Consider the following 22,472-nt stretch of genomic DNA (forward strand, 5'->3'; position numbering starts at 1 on the left):
CATAATTTCCCATACATAAAAATCAGCACAATTATATTTTTCTTTTGTCCAAATATCAACCCTAAAGTGTTGATTCATTTACAAGAGCCTGTGGTTCAAATTCTAAGCCAGCTTCGAGCAGTGAAGCAAACAGTCTCCCCACCACAATCCAATAAAACCTTAGATCAATATAACAAACACACTTTTTAATGGGATTGTTGGGTTTGCACAAAAGCATGGAGAAATCTTTAAGCCCCACCACATCCAACACAGTGGCCACTACCACAAATGAGTAGAAACCAGAGCGAGAAGGAGTCAGTTATAAGCCAAAGTTGCCCCCGGGGTATATGAGAAGACCAAGCTTTGGACCAATATAAAATTGGGGAGCTGTGTTTCTGATTCTGCTTTAAATCAGTGCTCTCAAAGGTGCCAAAGTGATGCCAAGTTTGTAGCTCAGTAGCAGCCCCTGGTGCCCAACAAAAGCAAATGCAGAACTCTAGAGAATGTAATAGTGAACTCGGAAAAGAATGCATGGTTTCTGAGGATTGCTTCTCTTCCTTTAATTTACTTAACCCCATTACATGTCTCTGTTGAGGAAGAAAAGCTCAATTGATGCAAACACCTTTTAAAGAAGAAATACTACCTTTATGTATATCCTTCTCTGACATTTGCATTACTTTTTGAAAACCTCTAATCTAAAAATTATGGAAAATTGACCGTACCTTTTGTTTCTGTAGGCAGAAATCATTTGAATTTCTTGACCAATTTAACTACTCTATTTAGTATTATAAATAATAGAATTCAGTGGTAATAATATGTAACATTTACCGAACACCTACTATATTCTAGCAATTTACTACTCTAAGCACTTTGTAGATAAGTCTCATCTAATCCTTACAGGTAGGTAACTTCATTATCCCCATTGTACAGTTAACAAAATTGAAGTATCCACAGAGCGATTAAATAACTTGTTCAACATCCCACTTTAAAGGACAGATTCAAGCCTAGGTGGACTGGCACCAGCCTTAACCATTATGTTCTGCCGCTGCTTATGGAGACTGTTGTTATTGGGGAATTTCTAAAGGAAACATAAAAAATGTTTACATTTCAAATTATTCTTATTCTCTTTATGAACTACAAATATATTCCCCGATCCTTTTTTTCTCTCAGCTTAAATGTTTTCCAGCCATGCTTACTTCCAAAGAAATAATATGAAGACAAGGAGAAAAAATTATTGGATTTCTTAAAAGTTGTCACATAGCCATTATAAATATAAATCACAGGGTAAAATAAATTTTGGAAATTCAAATTTTATGATGGTTTAAAGAAATAAATTTTTCTATCTACCTTAAAAACAAATCCTTCAATTATTTTCCTTCATTTCAAAAGACGACAGTTACAGAAAATTGCGTGTTAACTGTATATATAGACCGTGCCAAATGAAAATATGGATGAGATATAAAATATGTATTATTCTTCTTGAAATGGTTTTATCTTGGCTTCTGGTTATTCTTTAATGAAACTGGATGGGGACATTCAAAACCATGACATTCTAATTTATCACTGGTCTTGTACCTGAGAAGCAACGTGTTAGATACTGGCAGGGCAATAAACATGAAAGCAGACGGAATGGCTACTATGCATATTTTGGTAATATCAAAACCTTAGACTGGACCAGAACCATAGAATTTATAAGGACTGAACTAAAGGCACAAATACATACATTTATTCTCTCCCAATTAAATGCTTTGAGTCCCTGCACTATGTACAGATATTTGAGCCCTTCTGAATTTCTTATGGAAAGGAGAAAATTATATTAACTGAATTCAACAAAACCCTCAGGGCAGGCAAGATGAAAGGAATTAAATTTCTTAATTCTTCACAACAGTTAAAGTGTAGGTATTAATAAAATATGTTTTTGTAGATCATTGTTTATAAGACTGTATGTTATAAATGTCTGTTTTGTGCCTCAATGTTTCTATAGAATTTCTAGGAATTCTATTTAACAGTCCTAGTTCTATAGACAATTTTTTCATCCTTAGCACTCTTTAAGAAGAGGTGTTTCTTCTTTACTGAAATGTTCTTTGTTTTTATTGTCAGTGAAAAAAAATTCTTGTTCTGGTTTGAAAGACATCTAAGAGACACAGAAACGCAATGGGGAATGCACAAAAAATGTCAGTGTTTGATAAGATCTGTTCATTTTAGCAGTAAATAAGGAAAAAATTATATTTTACACATCCAAAAAAGACTATTTTTCAATTTAACAATAAAAGCATACTGAGAAATGCATCTTAGAAGTCAAAAAGGACAATTTTACTTAGCCACTTCCTAATCAAATATAGCTTCACACCACTACAAAAAAGGTAAAACATACATGGGTTATTTGTCTCCTTCTCCCTAGTCAGAATTTAAATAGTCTGGGGATTCTCAAACCACAGATCTGACATATATATGATGTGTGCGAGGGCATGCTTACATGCACTTATTTCTCATCACACTGCATGGGACTAGGAATACTCGCAGGAGTAGCTGACACAGGCAAGCTTGGTTGGCATGTAAGATCTGGTTATTTCCCTCCCATTATTAGTTTGTTCTGTTCTTAACGGGTAATTTCTTAACTACTTACACAATGTCCAATATATGTCATTTTTAAAAAATTTAAGCCAATGCAGAAGAAAGATATAATCATTATCTGAAATGCAACAGTTTATTTCTATTTTCCATATTAATCAGGGAAACAAATATGATATAGCATGAAACACTAATTGGCAGTCCTTGAGATGTTAAATATTGGTTCAGTGGATTACAAAATGAACTGATCTAGTACACCATTTTATGAGTTGAATTGTGTTCCCCACCCCCAAATTCGTATGTTGAAGTCCAAACCCCCAGTATCTCAGATGGTGACTTTATTTGGAAATACGATCTTTGCAGATGTAATTAGTTAGGACGTGGTCATCCTGAAGTAGGGGTAGACCCTTCATCCAGTATGACTGGTGTCCTTATAAAAAGAAGAAATTGGAACCCAGATGTGCACACAGGGAAAATACCATGTGAAGACTGCAATTATGCTGCCATAGGCCAAAAAGCTACCAGAACCTAAGAGAGAAGCCTGAAACAGATCCTTCCATAGTGCCTCCAGAGGGAGCTGGCCCTGTCAACGCCTTGATATAGAACTTCAGTCTCCCGAATGTAAGACAATAAATATCTATTATTGAAGCCACTGAGTTTGTGGTGTTTAATTATGGCAGCCCTGGAAAAATATTACATATCATTTGGACCACATTCTCCTTGACTGTACAGTGCGTAGCTTAGTGTCCGATGGTTAGTAGGCACTAAATAAATGTTTCTAATAATGCAGGAAATATAAGACCAGTTCCTCCTCTCACTGACAAATATTGGAGTTCCTCAGACAACTGCTTTAGATACTCTGGTTTCTAATTGCTACACTGTCTTCCTAGAAAATTTTATTCAGTTATTTTATGTCATTGAGTATCACTTAACAAATCGTTATCGTGATACTCTATATAGTTGCTCAGAGTTGGGGGAATCACATCTTCTCCACCCATCCCCCTCCATGTTGCCTTGAATGTCTAGGAGAGTACTGAATTTGCATTCCACCATCTCTTTTACTCACTCTGCCCAGAAGAGGTGCAGGGATTTATCTGGGTGATACAACTTGGAAGACGAACCTGGACCTTCTTGGCTCAGTTCCCCTTTTCTTCCTCCTAAACATTCTACTTTGCCCTTCTGGGAACATATTCTACCCCTACATGGAAGCCCTGCCCTGGTTCCACATTGCCAATTAATAAATTGGTCCTCTGGGTTTTGCCAGAAGCCCTTGATTCTCATATTAAACCTCATCCCTAGATGAGCCTTTGTGAACAGTAAATGTGGGAATGTTATGGATCTTTATTTGCCTTACTCATTTTTTTGTCTTACTTTGTTAAGATGGGAGAGGTGGGTGCTACTTACTGCTTTCCTCTCAGCTTAGTTCACAGTAGCCTGATAAGAAGGTCTATACTCTCCCCCATTAAGATCTTGTCAAGTATCTTACATACTATAGATATTAAATTCGTGTTTGCTACTGTAATGCTTTATTAATTAAGAATAAAGAAATGGATGAATAAACAGATGAGTTAGATAAACTGGGAGAACTTTGCCCAGTAATCTCTGATGCATCAACAAATATGATTATAGACTTCTCCGAAGACTAGATCCCTTTTTAAGAGATGTCCTACATTTCTCTTGAGAAGTTAATGGTATTACACAGTGGAAGGAAAGTTCATTTGTTCATAGCCAAGCTTCTTGAATGACTGCTTTGTCAGGATAATTCTTTTTTTTTTTTTTTTTTTTTTTTTTGAGACGGAGTCTCGCTCTGTTGCCCAGGCTGGAGTGCAGTGGCACGATCTCCACTCACTGCAAGCTCTGCCTCCCGGGTTCACGCCATTCTCCTGCCTCAGCCTCCTGTTTAGCTTGGACTACAGGCACCCGCAGCTGCACCCGGCTAATTTTTTGTGTTTTTAGTAGAGATGGGGTTTCACCATGTTAGCCAGGATGGTCTCGATCTCTGTCAGGATAATTCTATATTTTCTTTTCATTCATTTTTTGACCTATTCCAATCTGGCTTCACCAACCACTCCACTGTAAAGGCTGCCATAGCTGGCAGCCAGTGTCACCAGTGATCTGCACATCATTCAGTTCTATAGATTTTATGTCCTTGTCTTGCTGGACTGTGCAGAAGCTTTCGCAACAATTAAGTGTCTTGTCTTCAACACCCTTTGCTTGACTTTTGCAACATGAAGGTTTTTTAATTTTCTCATTGCCTCCATGGCTGCCCTTTCCTCTTCTCCTTTTACCAGTCCGTTCTTTCAGTGACTTAAATGTTGAAGTTCCTCAGACAGCTGCTCCAGATTCTTGTTTCCACTTCTCACACTGTCTCTTGGCAATTTCATTTACTCGTGGCTAAAATTGTAGTACCATCCAGCCATATGCTGTTGTCTTTCAGGTTTATTTTTTTTCCAGCTAAGAACTCTCTGACTTGACATCTCCATGAACCTCTAACTCAGTGTGCCCAAAACCATATGTATAGACTGCCCCTACCCCACAGAATCCTGCTCCCCTTTCCCTGTTTCCAATCTCAGTGAATAGCCTTGCCACCCACCATGTCAGGTTATAAAATCTACCCTCTAAATATTTTTTCATCCACTTATTTCCATCTCCATGCCACCATCATTACTTTTTGAGAGCACAAAAATAACTTTCCACTGCTCTATAAATATCTATTCTTGCTACCCTCAAATCCCCGGAATAGTTAAGGAGATATTTGTGGGAAATGAAAATATAATTTTGTCATCTACTTCAGTAGAACGTAGCAGTATCTTTGCTCTCAGGACACATTTCCAAATCCTGAGCATGCCTGATAGGGCCTCACCTAATCCAGCCGTCTTATATTTATTTCTCCCTTACCTTCTTCTGAAAGAACCCTCAGATCTCATTGCACATTGAAAAAGAGGTTTTCCCTGACTCTTTATATGAGATTATATGACTATACATGTAGAAGATCCCATATACATAAGATTCCTTAGGAAGCACTCATAACACTTAAAATTACTGTATATAGACTATACATCTTAGCATATTTGGAGTTCCATGAGAGAAAGGATCAATGTATCTCTTGTTCACTCTTCTGTCCTCAGTGCCTGGCACCAGTTGAGTGCATAATAAATATTGATTAACTGAATATTGAATAACTGAATATGTTCAGAGCATGACCTTGCATTTGAACTTTTCAGTGCAGCATGACGTTTTGTATGTTCCATGTACATACCGCAGTATGTATAATTACATGTTGAAACATGCCACAGAAAAGAGAATCTGAAGATAGCAGTGGTACCTATTTTTGCTGCTTTTATTCTGCAAAATTTACAAAGGTCAAATCTATATAAGGAATCAGCTAGGAGACTATATCATTAAGGGCCATATTATATTCTTAATTTCCTTTTTAAGGGCAACACAGTGAAAACTTGTAAAGTGTTCTTATGTTTTCTAATTTCTAATAGATACTTCAATATTGCTCTCCTAGATTGATGCAGAGGGGGGAAAAATTGGCCCATGCAATTAATAGTGACACCAAGATGATATTCTAATTTACTCATTTAAATAATCTATTAACTTTTGAAGTTATGAAAACAATAGATACCCAACGAAGGCATATGCAAAGAAGATATGTAAAAGAAGCTTTTCCCACCCCCATCCAAATTTACTATCCTGAGTTAATCAAAGCTGACAATCTGTTACACATCCTTGCAGTCTATATATGTGCTTATACAGACATATAACTGTATATCACTTAGATGCCTTAATATTTGCTTATTTAGAAAAATAGAATTAATATTATACATTTCTCTGCAACTTAGATTACTCTTCAAATAACAATTATAAGCTCCTTTCAAGGTCAATAGATATTCATTGGTTTTAAACTACATAGGTTTCCATGGTAATGACAAACATTATTTATTTATTTAATTATATTTTCATTGATAGGCATTTATATCATTTCCAGGGTTTTACTGCGACAAACAATATTGCAAAAATAGTATTATATAGGCATAGTTATATAATACTGCCTTTATTTCTAGAGGATATGTTCTCAAAGTGGGATAACTCAAAGTCTGTGTGTATTTGTATTTTTTTATTTTAATAGGCATTATGTTCACAAACAATTGCAGAATTTTTATATTTCCAAGATGGCTGCCTTATCCTCACATTACCTCTTACTACATTTCAGCCCCTCTGAATCCCAGTAGTGCTCTCCTTCTAGTTTCTGAGTTAAGGAACTTCTTCTTTTACCCTAATGATATTACTTTCTCTCGATGGTACCTGCTCTACTCTTCCCCAACAAATAAGACTCACGGTTTGTCCTTGACAGCAGAAAAACTAAATGGGGGGGGAAATAAATCCATGAATAGCTCAGTAAACATACACATTAGGAGATATTTTTAAAATATCCCCTATACAATTAAGCCTACACTTTGACCAAATTATTTGCCCAATAATCTCATCCCATGAAAAGGGATGAGTCTTTAAAATTATCTCATATACTCACTCTCTGAAGTGCCTACTGATGAGAGCTTTAGAATGTCTCTATTTTCCTACCTTTTCTTCACTTTCTAGAACCTGAGCTGCCTACTGATGAGCGCTTTAGAATGTCTCTATTTTCCTACCTTTTCTTCACTTTCTAGAACCTGAGCTTTCCTGAGATAAAGTTTGAAACCCATGGTCTTATTAGGTCTTCATGTATTTTTCTTCTTTCTATAATCTGTCTTTAACACATATGACAAATTTTCAGAAATGTAATCATCTTCCATTTACATTTAACTGTATTATCCAGGATTTACTTCTTCTGTATTAGTTAATCCTCACACTGCTATGAAGAAATACCTGAGACTGGGTAATTTATAAAGGAATGAGGTTTAATTGACTTACAGTTCCACATGGCTGGGGAGGCCTCAGGAAACTTACAATCCTGGTGGAAGGCAAAGGAGAAGCAGGCACCTTCTTCACAGGATGGCAGGATGGAGTAGGGGAAATGCCAGACACTTATAAAACCGTCAGATCTCGTGAGACTCACTCACTACCATGAGAACAGCATGGGAGAAACCTTCCCCATGATCCAATTACCTCCACCTGGTTCTGCCCTTGACATGTGGGGATTACAATTCAATATGAGATTTTGGATGGGGACACAGCCAAACCATATCATCTTCGTACCTTTTATTTTCTCCCCATATGTTGAGATTTCTGCTCTGATTCAATCATCATGATGTGGTTAGAGTAATTTTTCAAATTTTGCCCTCAGATAAGATACTTGGAGAGTATACATTCAGAACTTTTGCATGTTCAAAAGTTTTTTGCATGTTCAAAAGCTTTTTGCATGTTCAAAAGTCTTTGCCCAGATAGATGAATATCTTGGTAGAGTTAAGTTCTTGGATTATTGTACCTTTTTTTCTCTCAAGTTACTATAGATGTTACCCTCTCTTTGAGCTTAGAGTATTTCAGATAAAAGGTCTGATGCTCTTTTGTTCCTCTTTTCTTTGTAAGTAATCACATCTGTTCAGTATGGAAGCTGCTAAAGTTGCCTTTTAATATTGTAGTTTGGAAATTTCAACTAGATGTATCCAAGTGTCTGCATGTTTCATTAATCTGGCCTCAGATTCAGTGAACTGTTTCAATCTGCAGACTGGTGTTTCTTCATCTTAGATAAATTTTCTTCTATTGTTTATTGACTTATTATTTCTTCCTTGTGTGTTCCTTCTTCTCATTCTGGAACTCATACTGCTTATATGTTGGGGATCTTGGGTCTGTCCTCCAAGCCTGTTATCATTTCTCTTAAGGTATTTTTTGCTCTGTTGTATGGTAGCTCCCCTTAGCTATGAGGGATGTGCTCCAGTACCCCCAGTGGATGCCTGAAACCTCAAATGGTACCAAATCCTATATATACTATAGAAAAAAAAAAACTATGATAAAATTTAATTTATAAATCAGATGCAGTAAGAGATTAACAACAAATAATAAAGTAGAATAATCATAACAATATACTATTATGAAAGTTATGTGAAGGTGGTCTTTTTCTCTCTCAAACTGTCTTACTGTACTGTAATCATCTGTTTTTGCACCCTGGTCGACCGTGGGTAACTGAAACTATGGAAGAGCTGTGTTTCTTGTTGGCAGAGCTGTATTCCTTTCTGGATTCTCTAGGAAATAATCCATATCCTTGCCTTTTCAAGATTCTAGAGGCCACCAATATTTCTTGGCTTATGGTCTTTTTCTGTCTTCTAAGCCAGCAACATTGCATCTCTTTGGCCATGATTCAGTAGTCAATTCTCCCTCTTACCCTTCTTTTCTGCCTACTTTTTTCACTTTTAAGGACCCTTGTGATTACATTTAATCATAATCATCCGGATGAGGCCATCTGGATAATCAAAGATAATCCCCCATCTCAGGGTTCTTAATCACATCTGCAGATCATCTTTTGCCATGTAAGGCAATATTCACATATTCCAGGCATTAGGATATGAACATCTTCAGGGGCCCATTCTGCTCACCATACCTGTATTGTGAAATGGTCCTTACATTACATCCTTCAAACCTCCAATTCTGTAAACAACAATAATTAGCTGAAAGATAGATGACAATGAGGAGTGAAAGGAGAACTCAAATAGGCCTAGTGATCATTATGCTTTTTCAGAAATGTTTCCTGTTAGCCTTCATAGAGTTTATTCATGGAGTTTATTCCCTGGTACAGCATTCTCCATACTCAGTCCAGAGTTACCATGGCTGGAGTGACTAACCACATGCTCTTGTTCTCTTACAGAATCCAGTGAACATGAAGACAAGAGTGCAGGTGCCTCAGGGGAGATGCCCTCCCAGCCTTATCCTGCACCACTGTACAGTCAGCCTGAGGAGCTGAAGGAGCAGATGGATGACACAAAGCCAACTAAACCTGAAGACAGTGAGGAACCAGACCCATTGCCTGATAACTGGGAAATGGCCTATACAGAGAAGGGGGAAGTCTACTTCATTGAGTGAGTTTCACACATTTCTTTCAACAGTGCCAAAAAGATCATAGCAGGATATAAATGATGTAGCAAGTTAGACATGAAAAAAAAAAACAAAAACAAAAATCATGAACTTCTGGTAACATCTTTTTTATTTGTGAGAGAATGATGAGATAGTGCCTTAACACAGTAAAGCATCCTAGAATACAGATATAAATCAAACAATGGATTAAATAATTGCACCCTACAATCTCTCATAACTGTGACTAAAAAGACAAATCTCCATGTTATGTTATTATTGAATTAGGAATAGTCTAGAGATCATGAGAAAGTGCTTACTCAACTCCTCCTAGGACCCCCATCTTGTCGAAATGAATTTTTTCTCCTATTATCTAAGCTAGTTGCAGGAGTATTCACCATCATGTCCGGGAGTTTAGTAGAACGCAACTATTTGAAGTAATAGGTCACAAAATAAAAAATATTGATGTTGTTTGTTTGGTTGGTTGGTTGGTTGTCTTTGAGACAAGGTCTCACTCTGTCACCCAGGCTGGAATGCAGTGGCACAATCACAGCTCACAGCAGCCTCGACCTCCAGGGTTTAAGCAGTCCTCCCGCCTCAGCCTCCTGAGTAGCTGGGATCACAGGTGCATGCCACCATGCCTGGCTAATTTTTGTATTTTTAGTAGAGATGGGGCTTTGCCTTGTTGCCAAGGCTGGTCTCAAACTCCTGGGCTCAGGTGGTCGCCCACATTGGCCTCACAAAGTGCTGGGATTACAGGGGTGAGCCACTGCACCCAGCCAAAGAAAATGTTTTTAGCATTTGACCCCGATGTCAGATGTCGGTAAAATAATTTGGCTTTGTATAGTTCATTATACTTCCTTTTACTATATTCCATTATATTAATTGCTTACAATTGTTATGACTTGCTAAGGAAACTGTAGTGCAAATCCTGAACTTCTTAGTAATACTCAACCTAATCTTTCTTTTAGGACATTTTTTAAAAATATAATTTTTGTATACATCTTAATAGTGTCAGGCTTTTCTTTAGCTTCTTGGATTAAAACAACTTTTTAAAAATTCCAAAATAGAAAATCTTTGCACAAAATTAAGTTGTTGATGTGCACAAGACAACCAAAATGTTCATTAGTAAGAATAAAAACAGAAACTAATGTAAATGAACAACCTTATCCTCTCAAAGTTGTATAAGCCTCAAAGAGTGAAAATAATAGAAACTGAAGTTTTCAGTTTTGACAGTGGATAAAAATATGAAAACTCTGATTATTTAAGAAATACATTAAAACTGGATTTTCTTTTCCAACCTGGAGTGATTTATAACTTAGATCTCTATAGGCAGAATTCAGTTGAGAAATTGAAATGTTACCACATACCAATATTTAATTCTCACGTGAAGTTGGAAACTCTGATACATGTAACCAAGGGACTACATAATCAGATAATTATTCGGTGCTCTGCTTGACTCCAACATGGATGAGAAACAGTGTTTTGTAGAAAATGAATCAATAGTGTTCACCTTTCAGAAAATGTTCTAATTTTAAAAGGAATAAGAATCTCTTACATTATTTCTTATTGCTATAATCAATGACCAAGGCATCTTTTATCAATTAATTGGAAAATAGAATGTTTAAAAAAGTGAACAATTTAAAATAATCATATCTAGAAACATAATTTTGATATTAATGAAGACAGCATGACATCATTGCAGACCAGAACTCAAAATACAAATCTTATATATGAGGTCACAAATAGATGTTCAGAACAATTGATGTTCGGAATAAGGAAGTTGATGATATACATATTTTTATTATATAAGACAAGGGGAGTAAGGCTATATGGAAAATAATAAAAGGAAAGCAGCATGACAAGTTGATTAAAGACTGTTTTCTTACAGTGTTTCCAATAATGCAATCATAAAAACTTTTTTTGTGTATGATTGTAAAGTAAACTTTCCTCTTTTAACTACATCAGGTATTGAGGGTATGAAGAAAAGGAACTTCAGAAGACAGAACTTATGTTCCAGGTATATAGGAAGTAGTGAGGGTCGGTCAGGGCTTGAGAGAATCTAGCAAAATGATTCTATGACTCTTGTCAGTCAGCCAGTGTTGGCATTCAAACGTGTAAGATATTTTGTCCTTGCTTTCAAACTTGTTGGCAATATGGGGAAGAGAGACAAAAAGTTATAAACAATTGATCAACAAATTCTGAATTTTGTGATAGTCTTCAGGGAAGCCAAAGCTTAGAATAGATTTAAGATATAAAAGGGTCACCAGAGAGAAGGTGAGATAACATAGACTTGAAAAGTTAGCAATGGGTAGATAGAGGATTCCAGGTATGGGAGCTGTCATTACAAAGACAAAGTCCCTAGGTGTATTAGGAATGGTGAAGAAACCCCTGACCTTACTAGAGAAGTATGTATTAGTTAGTAAATCCCAGGAAATGACTGCTTAGTTTTTGTTTCTGGATCATTAGTGCTTTGAAAGGCAAGCAAAGGAGCGGCATTTGTTGTTGTTGTTTGAGTCTGTTGTTTTTTAATCTTCCTAATGTTGGAGGGAAGGACTGGTGGACAGTATTAGGAGCAGAGATGGATGGAGGTGGAAAATTAAAACAAAGTGAAGGAAACAATTTCATCTGTGGGGAAAGAGCTGATGCTGAGGGAGGATAAGGTGAAAGAAGGAGCCTGGAGTCATGGTGGAAGTGACTGTCTGGAAAGTGATTAACAGAGGAGGCAGGATCGAGGTAGTCTATGACACCTGCTTTAAGTTCCTCCATAGACTGGAGGCATTCCCGCCCACCTGCTCCCCGACACCCTCTGCCTTACCCCCAGTTTGTGATTCATCTGTCCTTCATAAAGGTTACCTTTGAACCTCAAGATTTGGTGTGATGAACTCAGGTATCACAGAGTGGGCAGTGAATCAGCGTCTTTTTCTCTGGTCCTTCATGTCCGTACCATCTCACCAACAACATTACAGTTTCCCCTCTCTCTGCCTATGGTTTACTGTGCTTTCCTTTTTCTTTAGTTCACTGATTTTCTCCTGTCTGTTTTCACTCTTTGCCCTGGAATGTTCCTTCCTTTCCTAATTACATTTAAATCAACATTTCCACCCACTGTCATTTATCTGTGAGTTCCTTTGCTTCTATGACAAAGAATTCTTATGGGACTAACAAACTCCATACTATGAAAGGCCCTTGCAAACAGATCTTGTAGAACAGGAGACAGTGATTGGGGAGGGAGCATGGTTGAGTAATAAGACATGTCTTAAGGACAAAGCCACCATATGTCTCAGAGGTAGTCCTGAAGCAGTTATGTACCAGCATGTATGATAGAAAGGGAAAGTAGAAATAGGTTCACATTGTGGCATGGCTCAGTTGAGCTCATTCACATATGCATTACCTCACATACTTGTCATTTTTTGTGTGATAACACTTAAAATCTACTCTCAGCAATTTTCAAAAATATAGTACATATAATTTTTATCAATTAAAAAATAAGTTAAAAAATTTTTTTAAAGGAAAGGTAGAATACCATAAGAGGAAGGTAAACCAGAGGGAAAAGAAAGGAGAAGAAAAATGAGAGAGATTTGTGAGGGAAGAAGTGCTGACATCAGTAAAAACTTTTCTCTTGTGCAGATATTGTGGGAGCTGCTTAGAGTAATGAAAGTCTCCTCTGGCAGATCCCACCCTTTCATTAGACTTTGCTGAATTCTGTCTCCTGTAAAATGAAGACCATGACAAAACAGAAAATAAGTGAAACAAAGGAGGATGATTCTTTGGTTCTGTGTATAAGATAGATAGATAGATAGATAGATAGATAGATAGATAGATAGATAGATAGATAGATATAATAGTTATTTCTAAATATAAAGGAACTCTACACTGAAACATTAATTTTAAATATGTAGTTTTAAAAGACATATATTAAACAGTATAGGTTTTGAATTAAGGTAACAAGCAATTCCATTTACTTGTCTTTTATTATGCAATTATGTTTTGAAATATTTATTGGTTTATTTGATCTTGCAAAATAGTTATATGACTCCATCCTTTAGAAGTTCTTCATTTGAGAGGTGAAGGTTTAGAGGTTCTGCATTTAAGAGGCAAAGGTTTTTTTCTGCCCTCAGCAACCCTGATAAACTAGTGGGCCCACTATGTTTCCCACACTACTCAAACGCTTCCTTTGATAAAAGCAGATTTCTTCTATCCTGTAGAATGACATTTAATTGGAAAAGGAGAATTGCTGAGAAAATATTTTTATGCAGCATAATTTTAAATTTTGAGTGAGCACACTCTTCCAAACATGCTTTAAAATAGCAATAATGTCTTATGTTTCATAATTTTCAGGAGACTTTTAAATGTATAATACTGTGTAAAACCAGTAGTTTCTTTGACTCGTCATCGTCTTCATTAGCATTATCTTTGAAATAGGCAGTATATTACTTATAAATTCAAATGAGAATATGTAAATTCAAATAGTTATTATATATCAAGCGCCCACCTTTTTAAGGGTGTGTTCAGGTTAACTTAACAACAATGGTTCATCTGTTAAGCATTTATACTCCGTTCACTTAATCCTCACTTTATGAAAGTGAGGCTTTCAGAAGTAACTACTTGCCAAAAAGTCAGACATAGCCAGGGCTCTTTGATTCTATTTATTCAACAGAGGTTTATTGGTCACATATTATGTCCTGGGAATCATTCTAAATCCTGAAAATACAGTAGTCAAAAAAACTGACAAGATTCAGACTTTCATGGGATGTAGACTGTCTCCGTGGTCCTTGTCCTTAACCAATTTGCTGTGATGCCTGCTTCACATCACCACCGCCCTATAAAGTGTTTGGTTTATCCACGTGTCATAGACGAGACTTTGAGGCATCCTTGGACAAATTAACATTCCCAAGGTCACATAACTCTTTCACTCTACAAAGTCATTCCCATTATTTCATACTACCTCCGATATAAACAAACATTGGCTGAGAAAAAAACTAAACTTTTATATTACAAATAGTATTTGTTTTATAAGTTTCTTGGCGAGCAATTCACTACTCCAGAGGCTAAATGTTCCATAAAAGAAGAACTGCCACAGGGTTAATCTGGATTGACATGCTTTGGGAATCCCATTAAATTGCTTCTTTGTTTGGGAGTCAGTTTAGTTAGTGACACAAAAGAGACTGCTATTGCTTTGGCAAAAAACAAAAAGACAACAAGAACCTATTTGTTTACTGCCATCTTCCTGAATGGCAGTGAACACTATGTCATCTTAAATAACAGGTTTTTAAATGCAGGCTTTTGAAACTGAAAATCACATCTGTGAAAAATGTCATGGCTGTATATGGTTTCCAAATATTTGTCAGGGCTGAATTTGCTTTTAAATTTTAAACAAACAGACAATTAGTTTGTTTCTTTTTGTGTTCCTATTTCTGTATCTCCTTAAGTTTTAATTAAATCACCAATTGCCATTTCCAAAAAAAAAATTAAGCATCATTTATTAAATAAAAGATAAAATACTTTGGAAATTTATTGGATAGAAATACAAAATCAATTTTTTTGGTATGCAGCAACACCAGAAATATACTTTCTTATTCTATACTTGACATATTTTACTAGTCACAAAATCTGGTCTGGGCTTACTGTCAATCGTATTACAAAAACAGGAGATACATTGAATATTTTTTCATAATTTTTTTCTTGTGCCTGCACAAGATTCTGGTATAATTCCCAGACGGAAAATAAACATTTTAGACAAAATAGTGTACAATACACATCCACAATATCCAAAACAATATTCATAATGAAACTTCTTTAAAAATATTCTCTAAACACATGAAAGGTAAAATGGCAAATGCAAATATTCATATGCTTAAGAGAAATTGTAGGAATATTATTTAGGAAACAACCACTAAAGTGCTCATTGACAGTAGTTTTATTTGTGTATTACCTATGTGTAGATAGAAAAAAGTAGTGAAACTTTGGGTGAGTGGAGTCTTGAAGGAACAAGTTTCCACTGTTTATCACGTTAGATATATCCAATCATTGCCTTTAATAATTATTTTGAAATGATATAGAAGGAAGAGAAAGTCTTTTGGAAAACGTTATAATTATCCTGAGGATTTTATTGACTATGGTGTAAAATCTACTCAATTTACATACCTTTAAAAATTAATGTTTATCAGCAAGCTAACACATGAACAGAAAACCAAACACTGCATGTTCTCACTCATAAGTGGGAGTTAAACAATGAGAACACATGGACACAGGGAGGGGAGCATCACACAGGGCCTATTGGAGGGTAGGGAGCTAGGGGAGGGATAGCATTGGGAAAAATACTTAATGTGGATGACAGGTTGGTGGGTGCAGCAAACCACCATGGCATGTGTATACCTATGTAACAAACTTGCACATTCTGCACATGTATCCCAGAACTTATAATAATAATAAAAGTGTTTGTTTTAACCTAAAGTCAAGTCATCAGTCTGTTATTACTGCCTCTGAACCTGTATCACTACTACTATTGAAACCTTATCATCCACAGACATTTTGAATTGCTATTGACTCCAGAATATTTACCTGAACCTTGTTTATCTTGTTCAGAAGATTGTTTTATGCAATCAAATGTCACTGGCTTTAATCTCTTGTTATTCTTCTGGCGTGGTATTTCCCAGGGTAGAGAGAAATATCATTTAGCTATCAGTTTAAGATTGAGATTCAGAATTGGCTATTTGGAGGACTTATTAATCATCGTTTTAAGTCTTTCTAGTTTTAGAGAAAACAGAGCAAAGGAAAGGAATGTGTTTAATAATAAAAGTTTTTCATTTCACTAAGAACATTTCAATTGATGAAATTGAATTTTTCCAATAGCTGTACAGCAGTGAAAACATTTTGCTCTGGCGATATTAAAGAAGGAAAGAAAAGAAAAGGAAACAGAAATTAGGAATGGAGAACATGTTTTAATACTAGGTTTGAATTAGGTTACCCTTGAAGATCCAGTTATGTATATACCTAAGAAATGGAAAAGAGGTTTGTGCCCTGACTGGACAAACAATAGAGTAAATAATAGAGTGAATGAAAAGCTGGAACAGAAAAATAGAATATGGCATGATCTATAAGAAAAATTTAAGTTTTGCTCCTAACAAATAGTGCATCCATTGATAGCATTTCTTAATAACATAATTCTTTAATATAGCTTCTAAGACCAAATATTCATATGTAGATTATATTAATCAGCTTTCTAAGAAGACTTCATTTTAGGAAAATATTCAGATTTGAATGAAGAAAAATTGATTTGAAAGTGATTCAGGGCCAGGCATGGTGGTTCATGCCTGTAATCCCAGCACTTTGGAGGCCAAGGCAGGCAGATTGCTTGACCTCAGGAATTTGACCCCATCTCTACAAAAAAAAAAAAAAAATGCAAAAATTAACTGGGTATGTGGCATGCACCTGTAGTCCCAGCTACCTGGGGGCTGAGGTGGGAGAATCACTTGATCCCAGGAGGTGGAGGTGGCAGTGAGCCAAGATCATGCCATTGCACTTCAGCCTGGGCCATAGAGTCAGATCCTGTCCAAAAAAAAAAGAAAAAAGAAAAAGAAAGTGATTCAAATACAGAATTTAAGTTTATAAGGAGAAAACTTTTCCAGTGATATTATCAATGCCCCCTCAATCACAATGCTCTCTTTCGTCTCTATGAACATGGAACTTAATATCATACTTACTAAGTGCAAAGCATTTACACTTAAAAAGGAATTCAGTAATTACTGTCCATAAATAGTAGGTAAAGGTCTGTTTCTAAACTACTGGCAGAAGCTGGGAAACAGACTCTTGATTACTATCCCAGGGAGTGAAATGAAGTACCTCAGTATAAAAAGTCAAGTGTGAGGTTCCAGATGCCTCTGGTTTCAGACCAAAAAAAAAAAAGAAAGAAAGAAAACCTTGTACCTGGAAGTCAGATATATCTGGGTTTCATGCTAGCTGGCTCTTTCAGTTTCATGCACTAGCTATTTAGCCTTGGGCAAGTTACTCACCTTCCCCCAACCTGGGTTTCTCCATCTATAAAATGGAATTCATAATACTTAGCCACAAAGGCTCATTAGCATTAAATGAAGGGACATTTCTGAAAGTTCTGCTGCTTTCCCTGACACAGTAGACAATCGAGAGATGACACGAGATAGTGAGAATAACTTTGCAATGGTGTGCTGCACTGTAAATAGCTTTTCCTGTTGAAATGAAGCATGTTCTATGTGAGAAGAATGTTTTCTCAGAAGATAGGGTATTATTTAACCTGCTGCTTCTGTGAGTTTGGCAAAATTTAAGCTTACAAGTTGTACAGGAATGTCTGTTCATTGCTGATCCGCCTATTGCATATTTTCAAGGCCATTCTGATATGAATTTAAACTAGAAATGCGGACTTGACTGAAATTTCACTTCTGGCTTATTCCAGTCCTCTAGACAGACCCAGTGTTTAGTTTAACATCAGAGAAGAGTTTGGGATATGCCCATATGATAAACCATTGTTTTTGGTTTTCATCTCAGTTTTAAAATATGACATTAACTGAACTTAAATAGCTACTGGCTTTTTCACTTGACCTCTCACTTTTCATGATCATCACATTCGCTTTATCCTAAAAATACATGAAGTAGTATATTAGTGTGATTCAAAGTTCCTAGAAAATATTTGTTGCATTCTCCGGCTGGAATAAGAAAAGTTTCTGTGCAAATGTAGCCTGTGTATGTGTATGTGTCTCTGTTAAGGAAACTTGAATTGAAATATAAAATTATCTAGCATTTTCTTTTCCTGGTATTTATGTGACACACAGTTTGGATAGATGCAGAAAACTGATGTCATGCACCTGAATCTGCCCTAGCTAGGAACTGAAAGGAAATAACTTCCTTAAACCTGATAGTACACAGAATGTGGAAAAAATCCCTCAATGATCCATTTTGAACACAGTTTCCTGCCCGACATTTAATTCTGTTTGCAAATGGAATTATTAAGGTTTAAAATATGTAATTTAAGGGAAGTGGAAGAGCTGGTTGGTCTGTTTCTCCCAATGCATTAAAAATATCCTATTTGCAAGGAATCTTGGAGGAGCCTGCAAATTACAAGGCTGGTGAGAACCACTGTTGAAAAATACTGTGCTGGATCTTCATGTGATGTTTAAGACAATTACTGGAGGTAACTACTACCCACATTGCTTTCAGAATCGTTTCTGAAGATCAGCTAAAAATGGTGTTAAGTATAAGAGACTCAATCTGTCAAAATGTATTAAAGTGACATACCGTTAATGCTAGTTCAACCTAAAAAAAATCAGCCTGTAATGAAATGCTTTATATAAACTCAGGAAAGCTGGAAAATTCACAGTTCTCTACTAAATTAGCCAGTATTTGAGACCCATGGTGGTGTGCAGTAGAAATGGTAATTGGACTCTCTGCAGTGGCTTAGTAATGTTCCCTTAATACTTACCCAAGGATGTGTTTGCTTTTGTGAATATGTCTAAGGAGCCTAGAAATGACTTTTCTCCAAAAAGGGGAAAGGATTTGGAAGAAGCAGGTGAGGACAAAAAGAAGAGAAATGTATTTTCCTGCTTACTTCCCAAGATTTCTCCCCACCTCATAGAAACATAGACATACACACACACACACACAATTTGGACTGAGGCATGTCTATAAAGAACATTTTTTAAGTGATTTTTTAAAAACTGAGAGCAGCAAACACTGAACCCAGTGCCCCTATCCTCACATTAGGAATAGTCAGAACCTGCATCCTTAAGCTTCAAGTCTTTAGTTCAGAAGAAAATGCTGGATTATGTTGACATACAAACGAAGGCCAGAACCAGATGAAAGTGACTGCAATACTTTATATCCTTCTAAAACTTGATAATGAAACACCACCAGACTTTACAAGGGTCAAATTGAGGAAAAATAAAAGCTGGCATGCTCTCCCGATGATTTATTATTTGATCAAATTCACAGCTTTTATCTGATCAACTTATTAGAGCCCGTTGAGAGGCATTTATCATCGAAGAGCTCTTAAATGTTAAGAATGTGATGGAGAATACTTTGTCTTTATCCCATGTGGAAGTCAGAAATAAAATGGCATCTTCTTCAGCAGCAGAAACTTCATGACCCAAGGGTCTTTGTGTCACAATTCTCAAATCATAGATGGCTCTATACCTACACAGATGGGATCGATGATCATTCAGAAAATGCTATTTGAAGAGTGATTTAACACCTCAGAATAGCTTTCTGCTACCCATCTTGACTCCAACCTCCCTCCTTCCTGCCTTGAAAGTTCCTCCATTAAGAAGGAACTTGGTTTTTACATATTTGTGATTAAATATAGTGCTTGGGTGAATTTTCTGACCTTCATTGCAAGTACAGACTGGTTTATCAGATTATCTAGCTAACATTTGTGGTTATGATTGGCAACATATAGTTAAATTTCATTAAATAAAGAGAATACATGTGAAATTTGTATCATCATTACCATTTTGACCTCCTTACAACTGTGCTAAAGTATGTCTATTACCTGGCTCTGATTTCTATTTCCATCTTCTCTTCTATTCTTCCTTTCATGTTTCATTCATTGGCCTTCTGACTGTTCCCTGGAAACACCTCAAATGTTCCCACACCTGTGCCTTTGCTCATTCTTTTCCCAAGGCCCTCACAAATGTTGCATTCTTGATAATTTGTCCATTGGTAGATGAGATCCCTTGAGACAGCTGTACACAGTAAATATTTTGGCCCTGATGAGCAATTACGAGCCATGAGTGGTTCTTGAATTGTAATGTGCGTAAGAAGTACTGGGAGTGCTTGCCAGTGATGGAGATTGTGTAGCCCCATCTCAAAGATTTGTATTTGATAGTTCTTTGTGGACCCAGAATATGCATTGTTAATATGCATTGTCCACCAGGTAATTCCAAGGCAGGTTATTTCACAACCACTTTAAGAAACGCTAAGAATATCTCTCCTTTACTTTTTAAATTTCTGGCAAAAGTCTTACAAGAAAACATTTTTTCAAAAATATTATTTTATCATTAATTTCTGGAAATTCCATTTCAGAAACATTAGAATGCAGGCAGTCTTGTCCCCTACCTTCTGAGCTGGGTTGAAAGTATTTGGATGAAAGATAGTTTAATGTGAGTTAATAAAATTGCTATTAATCACTTATTGAGAAAATGCAGGAATCCCAAGAACATGCTATAATCTGCATCACTTTTGTACTGCCTCTGCCAGCTCTGTAGTTAAAGGGTAACAAAACAACTGTTTATGAAAAGGGTAGGTTTAAGATGAAAATAATTCTTTTGCAAAACTCAGGAAACATTATCAGAGCCCGTGGACTGTGCTCTTCCAACTGGAGAATCCTGTATTTGTAATAAATTCCTTTTGCTCTGGATGAGTTCTGCATTTTCAATGAGGTTAACTTGGCAACATTCTAGTTGATTTTAATAAAAATAGCTGCTTTGAGGACAGGGAGCTGAGGTTGCCAAATTTACAGCTGCCTTGCACAATTACTCTTACACCTCCTTCAGGGCTACTTAGAACCAGTAAGCAAATTAAGTGTATCGATTGCAATTTTGTTGGACTAACCCTGCTTTTTTTTTTTTTTCTTAAGGAATAAACTTGATTCCTTTTAGTATGTGTCTGTTCAGAGTGATCTCTTTTCTTTTCAGCCATAACACAAAGACAACATCATGGCTGGATCCACGACTTGCGAAAAAGGCTAAACCTCCAGAAGAGTGCAAAGAAAATGGTAGGTTATGAAGTTTTTATGGTGTTCAGCAATGTGCTTTGAGAATGTTTGTGTTTCTTCAGCGAGAGTCTCACCTGAAGAGGCAGTCATCTAGCTGAAACAATTTTAACGATGTAATGTTTAATGCTCAGAGAAGAGAGAGAATTAACTCGGCATTTCAGCAGGGCCATGTGGTTTTGCTTTTTCTCTCCGAGGAGACTGTGCTGAATATCACAGCTCTGTCATCTCTGTTGGTTCTGTCTGACTCCTGGCCTGACTTTCCACTACCTACTAAGGACTTTTTGTTAGCAATATGTCGCTCTGAGGACTCTGATCTTTTAATTGGGGTCAGATATGATGCATAAGAGAAACAGTTTGTGGCACTATAATATTTGAGTTTGTTTTCAAAGGCATAGCATTCTAGCAATTATTAAGGACTCAGTAATATAAAGAAATGCTTTCCTTGAATCAAGCATTTAAATAAAATAACCAGTTGCCTGAATGTCTTAGGTTAGCCTTAGTATTTTCCAGTTCTCAATGTTCTAATATTGACCTGCTTTAAAATAGACTGTTTTCATGCATGTGAAGAATTTTTTAAAAATAATTTTGAGGACTAGATAAATGTAAACCTTGTTTTTTAAATTCATAAATTATATGGGTGAAGTCTGTTACTGATGATACTTGTAATTTTTTAAAAATATTGAGTTTAAAGGAGCACATATAGTTTAAGATGATCAATAGCATACTCTCTAATGATTTATTATATGACCACATTCACATTCTTTATGTGATTAAATTATTAGAGCTCTGTTCAGAGGTTTCTGTCATTGAGGAGCTCTTAAAGGTGAAGAAAACAGCAGAGAATATTTGAACTTTAAACAAAGTTTTTAAAAAGTTAACTTTTAAAAAAGTGTCTAATTCTAAAATGCCTTTCTTTTCAAGCATAATTCTGACTTTCTCAGATACTATCCACATGACATTGTGCATTCCTATATTATAAGGTAACTGTTCACAGGCTAGGGACTGAGTTAAATTAAAAATTAGAGATTGTAATTTATATGAACATATATAAATGTACAAATATCCAGTTTTAGTTTATATTTAATTTTGTATTCATAACCACATCTGTACCTTTCTGTATAATAGTACAACTGTATGCAGTTGAATCCCATACAATTATTGTATGACCTGAACT

At 36.0% G+C, this 22,472-nt stretch overlaps 1 protein-coding gene across 36 annotated transcripts in view; it reads left to right on the forward strand.

Annotated features, from left to right (window-relative positions):
* The window catches only part of MAGI2 (membrane associated guanylate kinase, WW and PDZ domain containing 2), a 1,469,004-nt gene that overhangs the window by 964,458 nt on the left and 482,074 nt on the right, over positions 1-22,472 (forward strand). For 30 of the 36 annotated variants that reach the window (XR_006696500.2, XM_045387570.2, XM_045387574.2 and 27 more), the window contains 2 exons: positions 9,356-9,566; positions 21,219-21,298. Coding sequence is in view for 29 of the 36 variants with exons in the window: in XM_045387570.2 (XP_045243505.2) it covers positions 9,356-9,566; positions 21,219-21,298 (291 nt within the window). In the remaining 7 variants the exon portion in view is untranslated. Of the gene's footprint in view, positions 1-9,355; positions 9,567-21,064; positions 21,093-21,218; positions 21,299-22,472 lie in introns of those variants that run through there. The other 6 variants (XM_065542414.1, XM_074035659.1, XM_074035661.1 and 3 more) reach the window with 1 other exon arrangement.

Source organism: Macaca fascicularis, chromosome 3 (assembly GCF_037993035.2).
Source record: "Macaca fascicularis isolate 582-1 chromosome 3, T2T-MFA8v1.1".
NCBI lineage: Eukaryota > Metazoa > Chordata > Mammalia > Primates > Cercopithecidae > Macaca > Macaca fascicularis.